Genomic DNA, 15,806 nt, shown 5'->3' with positions numbered 1-15,806 from the left:
CCGCTCCCTGCACCACCACCGCTGCAGCTGCATTAAAAACATAGCAGGAGGTTACATCAGGTCTTCCCAGCTGAGGCAGCAATATCCTGTGATGAACTCTTTGCCTCTGTTGTCACCTCATGCAGTGATAGAGCTGTGGGCTGTCTGCTTCTGCCAGCCTCTGCCTCTCCTCATTCCACGCTCCTTCATTATTTTTTTTTTTTTTTCTGTGCAGTTCTTGGAGCTTTGATGCCACCTCCTCCATCTTGTGGCATGCGTCTTGTCTCTCTAAATCCCTCATGCACAGTCCCTTCACTTCTCCCTGTCTGCCTCCTGCTAATCCATCTCTTCCCTTCTCGCACAGGCTGCTGTTGATCCTCTCGGACGTATATACTGTTCATCACATTATAGCCGGCTTGTCGGCATTTATCTTGGCCTCAGTAGAGTGAATTAACTCCCATCTGTCCTCAGTTATGGATGCATTAATGGAATGAAAACTGAATTTGCTTAGTACTGTACTGTCTCTTTAACCCAGACACCTCGATTCGACGTTTTATCAATGGAGCTGTCAGTGGCATAATTTTGCGACTGCATTATGAAGCTTTTAGTAGATATTACAGACACAGCAGGAGCGAAGTCTAATCATTCCAGCCATGCTTTTCTGTGGCTCAGTGTTTTAGGGAGGGCTTGATAACGCTCTGCTCCTTTGTTTTTTATAATACAGAGACTAATAAACTGTGCATCACACAGGGACACCAGTGTGATCTCATGCTTTTCTAAGATTGCTTTAGTCTTACTATGACTGTATTGGATCTCTTAGCAGCACAGGCATGTCAGTACTGTCCTATTGTCATTTACCTGCAGAATTAAACGATTGTCTGTTTTAGCAAATGTCGAGATGTGGGAAAAAAGTTTTTTTTTTTTATTGTTATGAATCCACTAAGCTTTTACATTTCTTCTTTTGATTTTATGATCTGCAACGTTACTGTTTTGTTTCACTTTAATCACTAACAGAAAGCTTAGACGAACCGACTCTATAGTATTTATTCAGCAAACAAAAGCAGGTAGACAAAGTTAAGCTCAAGAACATAGTGGCATTGGTAAAGACCAAAAACAGAGCAAAAAGGTTTTATCGTTTTTTTAAAAAAAATGTGATGTTGCCTATTGTAAAAAGTTACTGCTCTTTGGTAAAATTGATTTCGATTTTAAAGCATAATGAAGCCCAAACTTGCATCTCCATCTGAATCCTGAAGCTTTCTGTGTGGCATTTGCATGTTTGTCTGGGTTTTCTCCTGGTACGCTGGTTTTCTCCCACAGTCCAGAGACATGTGGTTAGTGGGGTTAGGTTAACTGATTATTTTAAATTGCCCATAGGTGTGAATGTGAGTGTGAATGGTTGTCTGTCTCTCTGTTAGCCCTGCGACAGGCTGGCGACCTGTACAGGGTGTGCCCTGCCTCTCGCCCTATGACAGCTGGAATAGGCTGGAATAGGAAGAGAATAGATGGATGGATGAATGGATGGATGTCTTTTTTTCAACCACAGCTTCTGCCATCTAGTGGCTTTCAGATAGAATGCAGGCTTAAGGCACTTCCACATTGGCTTCATTTTTCCAATCTGGAAGCTACGTTTTCTACGGTCTTTAGTTTAAACCATGTTTACTGGAAAGTCTTCCTGTTATGTAAACAGGCAGCTGTTTGCTATCTGTACATTTTCCATAATAATATGTTGTGTGTATATTCATGTTGTTATTAATGTTACAGCTTTTTCTTCTTCCCCAAGCAGCAAAAAATCAGTTCTTTTGGTGAATTGTGTAAAGCAATACGTTAGCATTAACTGTTGCATTAACATTACAGTAAGTCCTGTATCTGTTTCTGTCTGCCCCCTGCAGGTCAGCCAGGGTAATGTTCCAGGTGTGGAAAGTGCCTCTTTGGCCATGGACACAGAGGAAGGAGTGGAGGTGGTGTGGAATGAAGTACTCTTCTCAGACAAGAAAGTCTTCAAAGCACAGGAGGTACTGTAACTCATCTTGCCTTTAACTAAGCAGAAGAGGATGGATGGATGGATGGATGGATGGATGGATGGATGGATGGATGGATGGAAATGGGCAGAACTTTTTAATTGACTTATTGTTAGAAGGTTTACTTTTCTGTATGGCAGGCAAATGTGTTTGAGGAAGATATCCTTAGATAGGACTGGAATTGATTTCAAATTTTCCGCTTTTGAACACCCAAGTCACAGAGCAATAGACCTAATATGAGATCCATCCACAGATGAGTAATAGACTAATGTTTTCCTTTGTGAACAATCTCTGATCTATGTTGTCTAGGAGAAGATTAAGGAGATGTTTGAGAACTTGATGCAGGTCGAACACCCCAACATTGTCAAGTTCCACAAGTACTGGCTGGATATGAAGGAGAGCCAGGCTCGGGTAAGATTTCTATTTCTGCTTCTGTCCTCTTTTTTTTTTTTTTTTTTTAGTACACGCACACTCACACACACACACACACTGGTGCATTAACATTTTTTTCTCTCCTCTGTCTGTGGGCCACAGGTTATCTTCATCACTGAATACATGTCATCAGGCAGCCTGAAGCAGTTCCTGAAGAAAACCAAGAAAAACCACAAGACTATGAATGTGAAGGTCAGTGTTTTTACTCTGGTCACATATTGTGTGTCGTGGCGGCGGCTCGGTGTACTGCAAGAGTCCTGTCGCTCTTCACATCCATTTTTTTTCCAGCAGGATTAGAGATTATGTAACACAACACCCTGGTAGCTCAGTCTGCTCAGATATGTATCTTATCCTTATAACGTGGTTAATTTTAAATATGCATGCAGTTTATTCAGAATTGCCTTTTTTTAGATAATTTAAGTATTGAGGTCTAAAGAAACATGCTACAGCAATTCTTTTTCAATATTGTTTTTTTTTTTTATCTCATGTCCCTTGTAGTGGACATTGAGCTTTTGGATTAAACTGCATTCTGCACACCTAATAATCAGCTAAAGCTGGGTTATTACACCATGTGACACTAACAATGATCATGCAATGTATATCAGAGGGCTGAAAGAGGCAGAAACCTTTATACTTAGAATTGTGGAAGATGAGTCGTGCTTCGTGGTGTCAGGAGATGAGGCGGAGGAGGGCCAGACAATAGATCAGGAAGGTCGAAGCTCAGAGTAGGACATACCAGCTTTCAAGGAGCCTAGGTAGGGCCAAATGCATGTTAAGTGCATTTTGGATAAGAAGTAATGTGTAAGCTAGGGCTCTTATGTTATGGGAGTTGGTTTCCCGGCCACAAATTTCCATGCAGGATATCAGCCTATGATAGGAATCATCTGCTCATCTTCACGGGGCTCCCATGGTCCCAGCAGACTGAGGCAGCCTTGATGCACTCTGATTAAGAGAGATCTCACCTTCCAGAGAGTGTTATTTCCTCCCTTTATGTTAATTTGATGGACTGCTTTACCTGGAAGAATCTGCCATGAGTTTTTCCATTGCTATGAGACCCCAATATATCTGGACATTTGGGTAATCGAATCATGTCGTGAACACAGATATCACTTAGTCACTTTGTTCCTACTCTGGCTCCTCAAAAGCTGATATCTCCTCCTCCAAGCTGTCACCTTACTGTTCTGTAATGTCTGGACCGTCTCCACTTCATCTCCAGAAAGCTCTAAGTCTGACTCCCACAATTCTGAATGAAATCCTTTCTGCCTCTTTCAGCTCTCTGTTTCCTGAAGCATGGACACAGGTTGAAAACGAGAGCTAGCAAGTCCTGTTGTCCACCACAAAGGACACTGAATAAAGGTTTTGTTTTGAAAGGGTTAAAATTAGCAACAAAAACATAGTATCTGTAAAAGATTTATCACCGTGCAAGCTGCAATGCCCGCCATTGTGAAAACAAAATTAATAGTCCCACAAATGTGGCATCAGTAGAAAGCCCAGGATGTCCTCTTGACAGTACAAAAAGAATCAAATAAATTGCATGACAGCATATATTTCCACATTACTTGCATGTGTTAATTTAAAGGCGTGGCTTTCTATGTTTCTCTATTTGCTTTCATTTCAGGCTTGGAAAAGATGGTGCACCCAGATTCTCTCTGCACTCAGGTATTGACCTATCTGTTCTCTGGGATATAATCATGTCTGTTATATCAGTCTGAACATCAATAAGATTGTTTATTGTTTGCTGGCAGTTATCTGCACTCTTGTGATCCACCTATAATCCATGGAAACCTGACTTGTGACACCATCTTCATCCAGCACAACGGCCTCATCAAGATTGGCTCAGGTCTGCCCCCAGCAGGGATTATTATGTTACTACAAGTACTTGATCAACTGATTTTTTTTTTTTTACAATAATTTTTGTATATTTAATGAAGCCCTGAAAAATTTCTGAGTAACAGGACCTGAAGTACATTAATTTATAATTATAATTCCTGTTATTTTTTTCAAGCTGAACCTACATAACTTCTTAAATATCCTCACTAAATTTTCAGGGCTGAAAAACACCAACTAAATAATGGCCTATGAGCATCAGTATTGTGCAGGGCTGCAACCTAGATTTAGAAATGAGTGATGTCCAGATCTGCTCCAATGACCAGCAGAAAAGCTTCTGCAAGCAATGCAATCAAAACAAAACATTTTGAAAAATGTAAAGGACTTAATTTTTTTACACCTCCTACTTTTGCAGGGGTGACTGCGTATTTAGAAATATGGAGAATTTGCTCAGAAATAAAATTACCAGACCTTATAGCTGGTTACAGCCATGATTCACTACATAGACCGAAGGATTGGGCCACCTACAACAGTTTTTATGTCATCTCGGTCTAAATTGATTGCCCCTTTGCAGCTAAACATTTTCCGCTCTTTGATGGGAATGCTTCTACAAGATTTTGGAGTTTGCCTGTGGAAATTTTAGCCCCTTCATTTAGAAAAGCAGAAAAGTCAGACTGATGTTGGTTGAGGTGAGAGCTCTGTGTGGGCCACACAAGTTCCTCCACACCAAACTCATCCAACCATGCCTTTATGGACTTTGCTCTGTGCACTGGGGTACAGTCATGCTAGAAGAGCGAGGGGCCTGGAATTGGAAGCAAAGAATTTTACAAAATGTCTTGGTAAGCGGAAACATTAAGCGTTCCCTTCACTGGAACCAAGAGGCCCACACCAACCCCAGAAAAAAATAATTAATTTGTATGCCCAAATACTTTTGTCTATATAGTGTATCATAGGATATATCACAATGTGAAATGGTCCGCACACCGGCAAAGCTCCTGAATAATATTTAATAAGAGACAAACCTAAACAAGTGAGTGACGTTTCGGACCATAAATTGCCCTTCCTCAGACTTACATATCTATCACCATGTGGGACAGGTGTCTGGTCAAATCAAGTTATATCATATGAAAAGATGTCCTTCATACCATTTTGATACCAGACTCATGTCGTAGCCGTGATTCCTTCTGTATCAACGCTGTTTCCAGCATATGAACATTTTAATACTCGTGACAGTAGCTTCTGGCTTTGAAATGGAGAACCAACATAGGTCATCGTGATCAAACACCTTTAGGTCCTGAAAAAGTTTTGCAAAATTCTCATAGGGCCTGAGTGTCAGTGGGTAATCAGGAAGGCACTGCACTGAACACAGGTGTCACAGCAATTGTTCCCCTCTTGAGTTTGGTAAAGTGAGTTCAAGGAATGTGCACATCTTATCTCATGCTGAAGGCATTGTGCAAAATAAAATCAGCTGATTCTAGAGGGGTCTGATGGGATGCACTGATTTTTACAAAGAAGAATAAATATCTCATTTGTGCTTAATTGTCTTCCCACAGTGTGGCATCGGCTATTTGTTAATGGTAAGAGAGAGCTATTTTTCTTTTTTAGTAGCTGCGTTTATATTTGTGTTTGTGATATCTGTTCATTACTTTTATCTAGCATTTAATATCTGATATATTTGTTTTCTGATTTCTCTTATAAGTGTTCCCAGATGCAAGCGTTCATGGTAAAGGGAGGCAACACCGTGATGAGCAGAGAAATCTTCATTTTTTTGCTCCAGAATACGGAGGTGAGAGCGATGAGTGGCATTTCTGTGTAGCTTTCTTAGTTGCACCCTCCTCTCATCCTGCTTCTCTTCAATTATTTCCAGCTGGCGAAGATGATTATGCCATAGACATTTCTCTTTTGGAATCTGTGCTCTGGAGGTAAAAGAGAAGTAAATCTGCCAGATTTCCATTTCTCTGTTTGTGGCTGTTTCTGTTAACTGATTATTTGTACCCCAACAGATGGCAGTGCTGGAGATCCAGGCCAACGGAGATAGTGCTGTGTCCAAGGAGGCCATAGTCAATGCAGGTCAATCTCTGGAAGACCCTCTCATGAGAGTAAGTCTCAAAAGTACTTCATGCCCCAAATATACACCAGAACAGCCACAGAACCATGTAGAAAAAGGCAAACTGTCTTGCACTACTCTTGCAACACTCACCTACTCACACTGCCTTGCCTCTGGGTTTACTCAGACTGCACACTGGGGCTCTGTCAGTAAATTATGCCAGAAAGAACACAGTAATGTTCAGTAAACTGGGTCACACTTTACAGTTGCGTGGTTACATGTTGGATTTACTACCCTGTTGCTTCTGCAGGAGTTCACCCAGTCGTGTTTGCATCTTGACGCCAAGCTCCGTCCCACAGCTCATGACCTCTTGTTCCACCGAGTCTTGTTTGAGGTCCACTCGCTCAAACTGCTCGCCGCCCATTGCCTCATCAACAACCAGTGTGAGTTTCTCACCGAAACGTGCCGCGCTTTCGAGAGAGTGCGAGCAAGTTTAAGGCCTTTAAAATCCAGTTGTTGGCTTAATCACATTCTATCTTATGTGCATTGGACAAATTGTTTCAGTTGCACGTGTGCATCAGATTTCTTTATTAATTCCCCCGCTTGTGTTGCATCTACAGACTTGCTTCCAGAGAACTGTGTGGAGGAGAAAACCAAGTCATTTGACCCCAACGCTGTCATGGCAGAGATTAAACACGAAGACAGACAGGGAGTTCAGCTCAAGTAAAACCTTATAACTACTTTGCATCTTTCACTCTCTGTCAGAAAGCATGACAAATCAGGCTCATTGCTCTCTCTTTTGCCCCTCCCCCCCACAGGTATTCCCATGTGTCCCCTTTGGAGCTTGACAAGTTTCTAGAGGATGTCAAGTGAGTGTTAATACAGAACTTTTCTTTCTCAGCGTGGTTCCAGCTTAAAGTTTAACATCTTGGCCTTTCCTCTCTTCAGGAATGGAATCTACCCGTTGATGAATTTTGCCTCATCACGGCCTCATCCCGTCCCTCGAGCACTCTCCTTGTCTCAGGAGCAGGTTGAAACGGTCAAGACGCCGACTCCTGAACCCCAGGAGACAGAGACGAGGAAGGTTAGCCTCTCAGATCGAACAACAGCAATGTTAGATGCACGGTCTCGCTGGATACACAGTAAAAATATGTACACATTATACACATTTTGCTTATTTTGACTCTGGAGTCTTTAACCTGTGGGTAAAATATTCCTACAGAAGGACTCCCTGTTTACAGTAGACTTTCATCAGTATGTCAGGGGTGTCGGACTACATAAGGTATTTACACATGGAAATCTCCTCATATTTATTTTTGCCAGCATCTGATTTTGGTGAGACTGTCTCCATGTAGTCAGCTTTGAAGGGGAACAAGTCTTGGTCTGAGAGATCTGAAGCCTTTCTTCTCTTCCCTCACTCTGAATGAGAGCTGACTGCTTGCAGTTTAATCCAGCACTAAGAACGCATCAGAAACAAATACAGCCGCATTTGTTCAAATATGTATTGAAAGCTACGTACCCTGCACAAAGGCAGCGTGCCATAGATGATACTTTCCTCAGACTTCGTGTGGAGTTTTTGAGAAATATAACAAAATAAAGATACTAATGTTAGTTGAAGCCTCTGAGCACCACTTTCAGCTTCTGGGTGGATGTGTGGTTAATTACCATTGCAGATAACTGTGATAGCTAAAGCTGGAGAACTAGCCACTTCTTTATAAATGACTGTTTTCCCCCCACCAGAGTGAATTAATTATGCATTTAGTTAATTATTATTTTTTCCTGGTCACATTTGCAGAGTAAAAAAGTCATTGACATGACCTTTTAGCACATGTCCTGGCTGAAATGTGCTAGACCTGGTACAGTGTAATAAATGTCCTTTAAAAACTGGTGAAAATGCCAGATCCTAATTTTACACACAGCTAGCTAGTAGATATATTTGGTGTTGCAGCTTTCCACTTGTTAGTACATTTCAGATTAACCAAATGAAGCAACAGGAGTGTTACACATTCTGCTTATGTGAACAACAGCTTGGACAAACCAGCCTCAGAACTGTAAAACGCTGTCACACCACAATGTGACAATAGTAATTGCAACTTGTGTGGTTGTGATTATGATTATGTTTGGTTATTTCAGTCAGTGGGTGTGTTGAAGTACAGTGTATGAGCACGGACATATCCGAGTATAGAAGAGAAATGTCTCCTCCAATATGTTTTATGACCTTAATTAGTGTCCCTACTTAACGTCGCGTGTAACTGCCAAGTATGTTAGGAAATGTTAACAAATGTTGGATTACAAAAGCTTTCTGCTGCCCTTTGAATTGTTCTGCGTGTTGCTTGTGTAGAGTAAGTACCTGCAGGTGTCTGTGTATGTCTTCTCTATTATTATAGTAATAACAATTTATTATCACTCCAAACATTTTAACTATTTAATACTTTGCTTTACCTTCATTTTTTTTTCCATGTAATATAAATTGGGAGGATATTGTTGTCATGCTGTCTGTCCATCTCGGCGTCTGTTCATGAGGTTTTACCTTTAAGGTCTATAGACTCCAAACCCACAAGGCGTTAAGCCATGAAATTTGGCATATGTGTTCTTTACTCTTCAAAGATGCATGATATTCACATTTCTGGATGTTTAGTACCCTGTGTACACTTTGAATGTGAAGAGTAAACAGCATGTAGGATTTCAGGCTGCTAATACTTTGATAATATATGCTAATGCTATGAAGCCTCTTTCTCATGCCTGATTGGCTTAGCCTAATCATGTGATCATATTGTGCTGTGTGATTAGCTATACCTACTTGACTATTATTGACTGAAAATGAGAAAGTGGGGATTCCCCATATCTAGGAACTGACCAGGTCACTGAACTGCTGGCAGTAGCTAGATAGTGAGAAACTGGGAAATCCTAAATGTCTGTTTATACAGTAGTAACATCAGTTCTAGGCTGCAGTCTTATTGATTAGCCTGTGAGGCCGACTTCTGATTGGCTGAGCATTGTATAATATGTTAATCAGGGTTGATTCATGGCCATAAATAGTACAGACTATGACTCATCATTGAGTAATTTTAACGCCATACCTACTGCTCAGCAATATTGCTCAAACGTAAACAACATGGCTGCATTTTGTTTTCTACATGGTTGCCTTATGATTATAGTGATGTTATAGATTATATTGTAGTGGTGATACTGATATCAGCAGATTATGTAGTATGGGAGCATTATGTAGTAATATCCCTGTACACACATGAGTATAATATGATGTGAATACCTTGTAAGTATGCATTATATGTGGCTTATTGCCATAGATTATATAAACAGAAAGACATTATGTAGTATACACGCTTGTACAAGAGTGCATTATGTATTTTCTTTAATTTGTTTACCATAGAAAAAAAAAAATTCTGTTCTAGGATGTGGTTACCAAAAAAGTATTTGTAGAAATGTTAAAGATAATCACAGAATATTAATCTCTTACAGCATGCTTCAAATTATTTTTGATTTAATGAGTTTTGTTAATATTGAAAAGATATTTTTGCTGGAAGATGTAGTATATCTTTACTAACCCAGAGGTGACTAAATGTATTTGGATAAAAGTTTAGGGCAAGGCCTCCAAATAGTTTTGCAGAAGGAAATAAGACACCTGCTGAAGGGTTTTCTATTATTAAATGGGGCTGTAATGTTATCCTGACTTCTACATTTATTTTCTATGTTCATTAATCGCAGGAGGAAATCCCCATTGGTGATGGGTCTTGTCAGTGTGTCTTACTGTGTTGTCATTGCAGGTTGTTCAGATGCACTGTAATTTGGAGTCAAATGAAGAAGGGACCAAAACTCATGTGAGTCACATAGTATTTACAGGTACAGTCCAAACACTTTAGCTGGGCTCTTTAATGATAAAGCCTATAATAACATTGCTTTAGCAGCTCTGTAGTTCAGCTAGTCATAATGGGTAAATATGAATTCAGCTTGATTTTAATTGAACCTTATGGTGTCTCCTTAGCTCTCTTTGTTTCTGAAGATGGATGATAAACTTCACAGGCAGCTCAGCTGCGACATCCTTCCAAGTAAGTTGGCAGTTGAATATGAAAGGTGATTCTTTATTTTTCATGCACAAATCCCATGAAAAGACCAAAGGCAACAAAACATCTTGACTTTGTGTCTCAAGCTCACTGGTTGCTACAAATTTATACTTAGTGTTAAAAAAAACCCATTATTTTGTTTAGTAAGTAGAGTTTACTAAATAAAATGTTATTATATAGCACCTTTCAAGGCAAATATGACAGTGTTTCACAACAGAAATGATAAAAATAAGAACAAAAAGGTTCAATAGATGAGTTTTTAGCTGCTTTTTAAAAGAATCCACTGAGTTCACAGATCTCAGGCTCAGTGGGCGAGAGCTCCAGAGTCTGGGGGCCACTGTTGCGAAAGCGCTGTCTCTTATTTCTCAGCCCTGTGTGTTGCACAGCCAGCAGACCCTGATCACAAGACCTCAGGGACCTGCTGGGGATGTTCACTGATGTTCACCGGTGCTTGCCCATGCAGAGCTTAAAAGTCAAAACCAGAATATTAAAGTGAAGTTGACGGGAAGCCAGTGCAATCAAATTAGCAGGGGCATGATATGAGAGTACTTAGAAGACTTAGAGTTTACCATTTTTTGTACCATGTTACTAGAAAGAGTAAAAAAATTATTTTAGTATTTAGTATTTTAAGTTCATACGATGGTGAGCTGTCTGTCTGACGACAATCACCTAACGGATCATCATCCAAATTTTACAGACAATAACCTGTTAATTGTGACGTATCATGAGCCAGATGAGCTACTGCATCTTTGATGTTCTGTTTTAGCTTGTGATATTTTCTAGAGTACATCAAAATGATTTCTCCTCATTTTTACTTTGATTTGATATGTTTTTGAGTCACAATTTGCCCTTAGTCACAAAAGTAATATGACTACTGGATGAAGGTCCAGATCGATTCAAGCCCAAGCATCACATCTCATAAAATTTTCATGTAGATTCTCCCTTTACTTCTTGAGTGATCCAGCTGACAAACATACTAGCTAAATCAACTGCGTAACCCAGTCTAACGAATTGCGATGCGACAGTTTGGCTTATTTATGTGTTTTGTTTTTTTTAATAGTTTTTGAATCACAGTGGAGCGCTGCATCAATAGTACTTGTTTGTATACATTAATTGTTATGTTTGGTCTTTTTATTTAAAAAAAAGGGTTTTGTAGTTTTAATTTTACTGTAGATTTTTCTAACTTAATCATGTTCTGTTAAAATTTTCAGCTGACACCTCCAAAGACCTTGCCAGTGAACTTGTTCACTACGCCTTCATAAATGAGGTAAATGGAAAGCTTCTTTGTTTTCCATTGTAATGAACCAGGAACACGTACAGCAGTAATTTTCTTTTTTTTTTTTAGGAATTATTTTTCAAATAAATTTTGACCACATCTTATGGGCTTTGTAGGAGGACAGTGAGAAGGTGGCGGGGTTCCTGGAGAACGCCATCAAACAACACCGGGTCCGAGTGCTTACTTCTGGGAGCACGCAGTGAGGAGGGGGGTCACGACAGCGGCCGGCCCAGATGGAGGGGCCCAGGGCACGCAGATGGAGAGAGAGAGAGAGAGAGAGAGCGAGGGAGAGGGGGGCAGCACATAGGACGGGACAGCCATGGACCTGAGGGAGCAGAGGGAGCTGACCCAGATGGGGTAAAATAAAGGGACAAACACAGATGGACGCTGCACTTTGACCGACAGTAAATCATCCCAGTGAGAAGGAAGAAAAATGCCAGCAGTGAGAGTGAAACTGAAAGAACCTCTAGTTGGAGGACCAGAGGAATCACGGCTGCGTCCAGCAACCCCACAGAGCAGAGGAAGATTGACCAACTCCCTGCCTTAAAAGGGCTATCATGCCTTAAGATATCTTCACAACTTAGCTTTTCCATAATGCCACTATCCAGAGCAGATATGTTATACTCACAGATGCAGCAACTACATTTTCAAGTGGACATTTTGTTCCTCAAAGCCTTGTTTACACTCTTTTATTGGTGATTAAACCTCTCTCCCTCGCAAGCCAGACCCTTCACTTTATAACAGTTTTAGGAATTTGATATTCCGTCCTACGTGAACTGTTAGTACTCATTCAGCTGACTTATTTTTTTATTTTTATCTTTTGTTTAACTGTGAACAGTACATGCATTGCACAAATCTTTTATTTTTCTTTGTTTTAGACCTTCAAAGTAACACACCTCACTGCATTATAGGTTTCAAAGCTATCTCCACACAGCTACACGTGCCACGCTTGAACGACGTGACGGGAAATGAGATGACGCCTCTTGTTCAGCCTGCAGTGCTCTTACAGGTTTTCCCCTGTGAAAGCCAAAGACTTGCAAAGTGCCTGTTATGGCAGTGAAATGGCATCACCCCCAACTTAGCAATTAAGGAATTGAACACGTCCAGGTTGACTTTCTTCTTAAAACAAGATAAACTTTCCAATTCTTTATTATTAGTCCACAAATTCAGTCTATGTGGAGGTGAAGAGGAACTTGACACCCTGCCAATGGAAGCTTGATTAGGAGCTGCAGCCTCTTTTTATTGGACTCATGGAAAAGATGATTATGCTTTCTGCTGCAGTCAATATCAGGAGCCTGTGTACAAGAATGGGAGTAAATCATGTGATTTCAAAACGTAGTCTTATTTTAACATGAGAAAAGTTGTGACTATCTGATTTTACAATTAATGTTTTAAAAAAATGCCATTTTGTTCATTAATATTACTGCTCTACTTATTATTGTATTTCCCAAACCATCTGAGAATATTTCCTAATGCGATTTTGTTTTGTAAATATCTCTGAAGGTAAAATCCACCCAAATCATTAGAAATACCCTAAAAAAAATCTATAAATTTGTTTGTTTGTTTTTTTTTTGCTGTAAGGTTTCCATGGCCTCCGGATGCTGAAACGTGATGAGAAACTGAATTATTATTTTTTCCACAGAACCATATCTACTCTAGTTTTATTTCACACAGTACTGGTGTGAAATGTGAAAGTGATGGCACTGCAGCCCACACAAAGACAAAAATAGAAAAGGCAGTGTATCTCTGCCAGATTTTTGGTCAAAATCACATCTCTGAAAGGTTAAAAAAAACCAAAAAAACTGCCATTTGGGTGGATATTTCCTGAACAAAACTAGACCATCAAAAACATTAGCGATTATCAGCAATATACTCTTGTTTGTCACGTTTTCCATAGCTCTGCATCATTTGTTTTCTGGGTCTGTGAGGTTGCAGTTTCATAACAGTTACGCTGCTGTACAGTCATTGCTCACAGTACTTACTATACTCTGTGTCGAGCCTACTTCTCAGTATGTCTCTGAAGACAGGAGCCCTGGATCCTCCCAGACAGTCGCCTGCTACAGGATGTGGTGTACATATTTGTTTGAGGCTATCAAAAGAGGTTCATGCTGGACAAAAATTTTTCGTGAAGCAGTGCCACTATTGCTCTCATTTGATCTAGTAAGCTGCATGTCTTAAAACGCCTGCAACCGTTCAGAACTTTGCATTTTGCCTTTGTCAGTCACAGTTCAGTTCCAGAGAGAACCTGACCGCGAAAATGAATGTTCAGACTGTGCAAACATGAAATGAATAAAAAACAACCCTTCCATATCATTTTACAGATTACATTTTTTTTTCTCCTGTGACTGTTGAATAAAACTTGCCTTCAGATGTGTTCTACTTAAACCTTTGGTAAATATTGTAGCTACTGCAATTAAATACATGACAATAAACAAGATGTGGTATGTTGGTTATGTCTCAGATTATTCAAATTTCATTTATTAACACACCCGTCATTCACTGCTCTTCAGATACATTGAGTATGTTTTGATGGTCCCATTATTACATTTCTAAAAGTTCAATAAGCAAGAGAGAGCGGTGGATTTTATTTAATGTATAATAATATTAGGAGTATCCATTTATTAAGAATAACAGATTATTGGTAGTGGAGTTTTTAACCATTTAAGTTAACATTGCCACCCTGGACCAGAGTTCTCCCTTTTTTTGTTCTTGGTTTTGTTTTCATTGTTCATATGGGGCAGGGGCAAAATTTTAAAGAACTTCAGAATAGACAACATAATACTTGTTAAGGCACATCTATGCAGCTTGTGTTGACAAATTTGACCAAGCTGATAGAAACTAGATATTTCTCCATTTTATCTTAGCTTTGAAAGCACATTTTTTTCCCAAAAAGCCTATTTTTTATTTTCATTACAGGTAACTAAATGGTTAACACGTTAGTTTTATTTTAAAAAAAAACTTTTTTAGGTACACCTTGTCGGTTCTGGGTTGGACCCCCTTTTTGTTCAGAGCTGCCTTAATAGATTCAACAAGGTGCTGGAAACATTCCTCAGAGACATGTCCGCAGACATGATAGTGTCACGGGTGCTGCAGATTTGTCGGCTGCACCACAATCCAAGGGTGCGCTCCTGGATTGAGATATGGTGACACTGGAGGCTATTTGAGTACAGTGGACTCATTGCCTTGTTCAATATGCAAGTTTGAGATGATTTGAGGGGCAGCACAGAACAACGTCCTGGGTTTGAATCCGGGACACATTTACATTTTTCCAATCTTCTGCTGTCCAGCATTGGTGAGCCCATGTTCATCGCAGCCTCAGTTTCCTGTTCTTAGCTGACAGGAGTGGCATCTTCTGCTTCAAAGTTATACATTCAGTGATGCTCTTCTATATACCTTGGTTGTAATGAGTGCTTATTTGAGCAAATGTTATCTTCCTACCAGCTCGAAGCAATCATGACATCAACAAGGCATTTTCCCCAAAGAACTGCTGCTCACTGGATATTGTTACAAAAAATATTAAAACACTCAAATGTTCGGTGGTAACACAAGGACATTATTGTCCGCCAACTTTCATCATCAAAAATTTTCCATGTATCAGAATCGCAAGATTTTGGTTATGAATGCAGGTAAAACTGAGGCTGATCAGGTGTCTTTTGTGTGGAACTGCACAGCAATGTCCTACATCACATTTGCCTCTCTTTTAAGTCAACATAAATGCTTTCCACAAAAAGGGCCTCTCAACAATTGCAGGACATTTTCCATCCCACCCCATGAATTTCTTGTGTAAATTTCCTTTCCTGAGACAAAATATAAACCTAGTTGTTGAACAAGTGGTTCCAAAATATTATTTAAAATACAAAATAGCTCTTGAGAACCCCCCCAAGGTGGCATTTTTTCTTCTCCCAACTTCTTGATAACCAAATTGCATGTCAAATATAACAGTTAAATTAAGTCATAAATCCACTTTTTTGTGTTTTTATTTTGTTGACACGCATCTCTTTTTAATTGTTAAACCACTTTTTAAACATCAGAAAATTTTAAAGAACAGGAATTATGCACTGCAAGTTGTGTCTCACAACAAATGTGCAACCCTGTTACCCAAAATCTATTTAGTCTGGAAAACAAAGACACAACAGCGAGTGAAA

At 39.7% G+C, this 15,806-nt stretch overlaps 1 protein-coding gene across 1 annotated transcript in view; it reads left to right on the top strand.

Moving 5' to 3' along the window:
* nrbp2b (nuclear receptor binding protein 2b) overlaps positions 1 to 14,110 on the top strand; it is a 46,475-nt gene extending 32,365 nt beyond the window's left edge. The window contains 18 exon segments of the mRNA XM_030756691.1: positions 1,869 to 1,991; positions 2,307 to 2,408; positions 2,532 to 2,621; positions 4,048 to 4,088; positions 4,175 to 4,269; positions 5,810 to 5,833; positions 5,956 to 6,042; positions 6,124 to 6,147; positions 6,150 to 6,178; positions 6,260 to 6,355; positions 6,614 to 6,746; positions 6,924 to 7,026; positions 7,122 to 7,172; positions 7,252 to 7,387; positions 10,089 to 10,142; positions 10,307 to 10,370; positions 11,597 to 11,652; positions 11,778 to 14,110. Coding sequence (XP_030612551.1) covers positions 1,869 to 1,991; positions 2,307 to 2,408; positions 2,532 to 2,621; positions 4,048 to 4,088; positions 4,175 to 4,269; positions 5,810 to 5,833; positions 5,956 to 6,042; positions 6,124 to 6,147; positions 6,150 to 6,178; positions 6,260 to 6,355; positions 6,614 to 6,746; positions 6,924 to 7,026; positions 7,122 to 7,172; positions 7,252 to 7,387; positions 10,089 to 10,142; positions 10,307 to 10,370; positions 11,597 to 11,652; positions 11,778 to 11,864 — 1,395 coding nt within the window. The 3' untranslated portion in view covers positions 11,865 to 14,110.
* Positions 14,111 to 15,806: the final 1,696 nt, after the last annotated feature.

This window comes from Archocentrus centrarchus, chromosome 20 (assembly GCF_007364275.1).
Source record: "Archocentrus centrarchus isolate MPI-CPG fArcCen1 chromosome 20, fArcCen1, whole genome shotgun sequence".
NCBI classification, from domain to species: Eukaryota; Metazoa; Chordata; class Actinopteri; order Cichliformes; family Cichlidae; genus Archocentrus; species Archocentrus centrarchus.
Note: the sequence above shows the minus strand (reverse complement) of the source record. Positions and strands in the feature narration are given on the sequence as shown.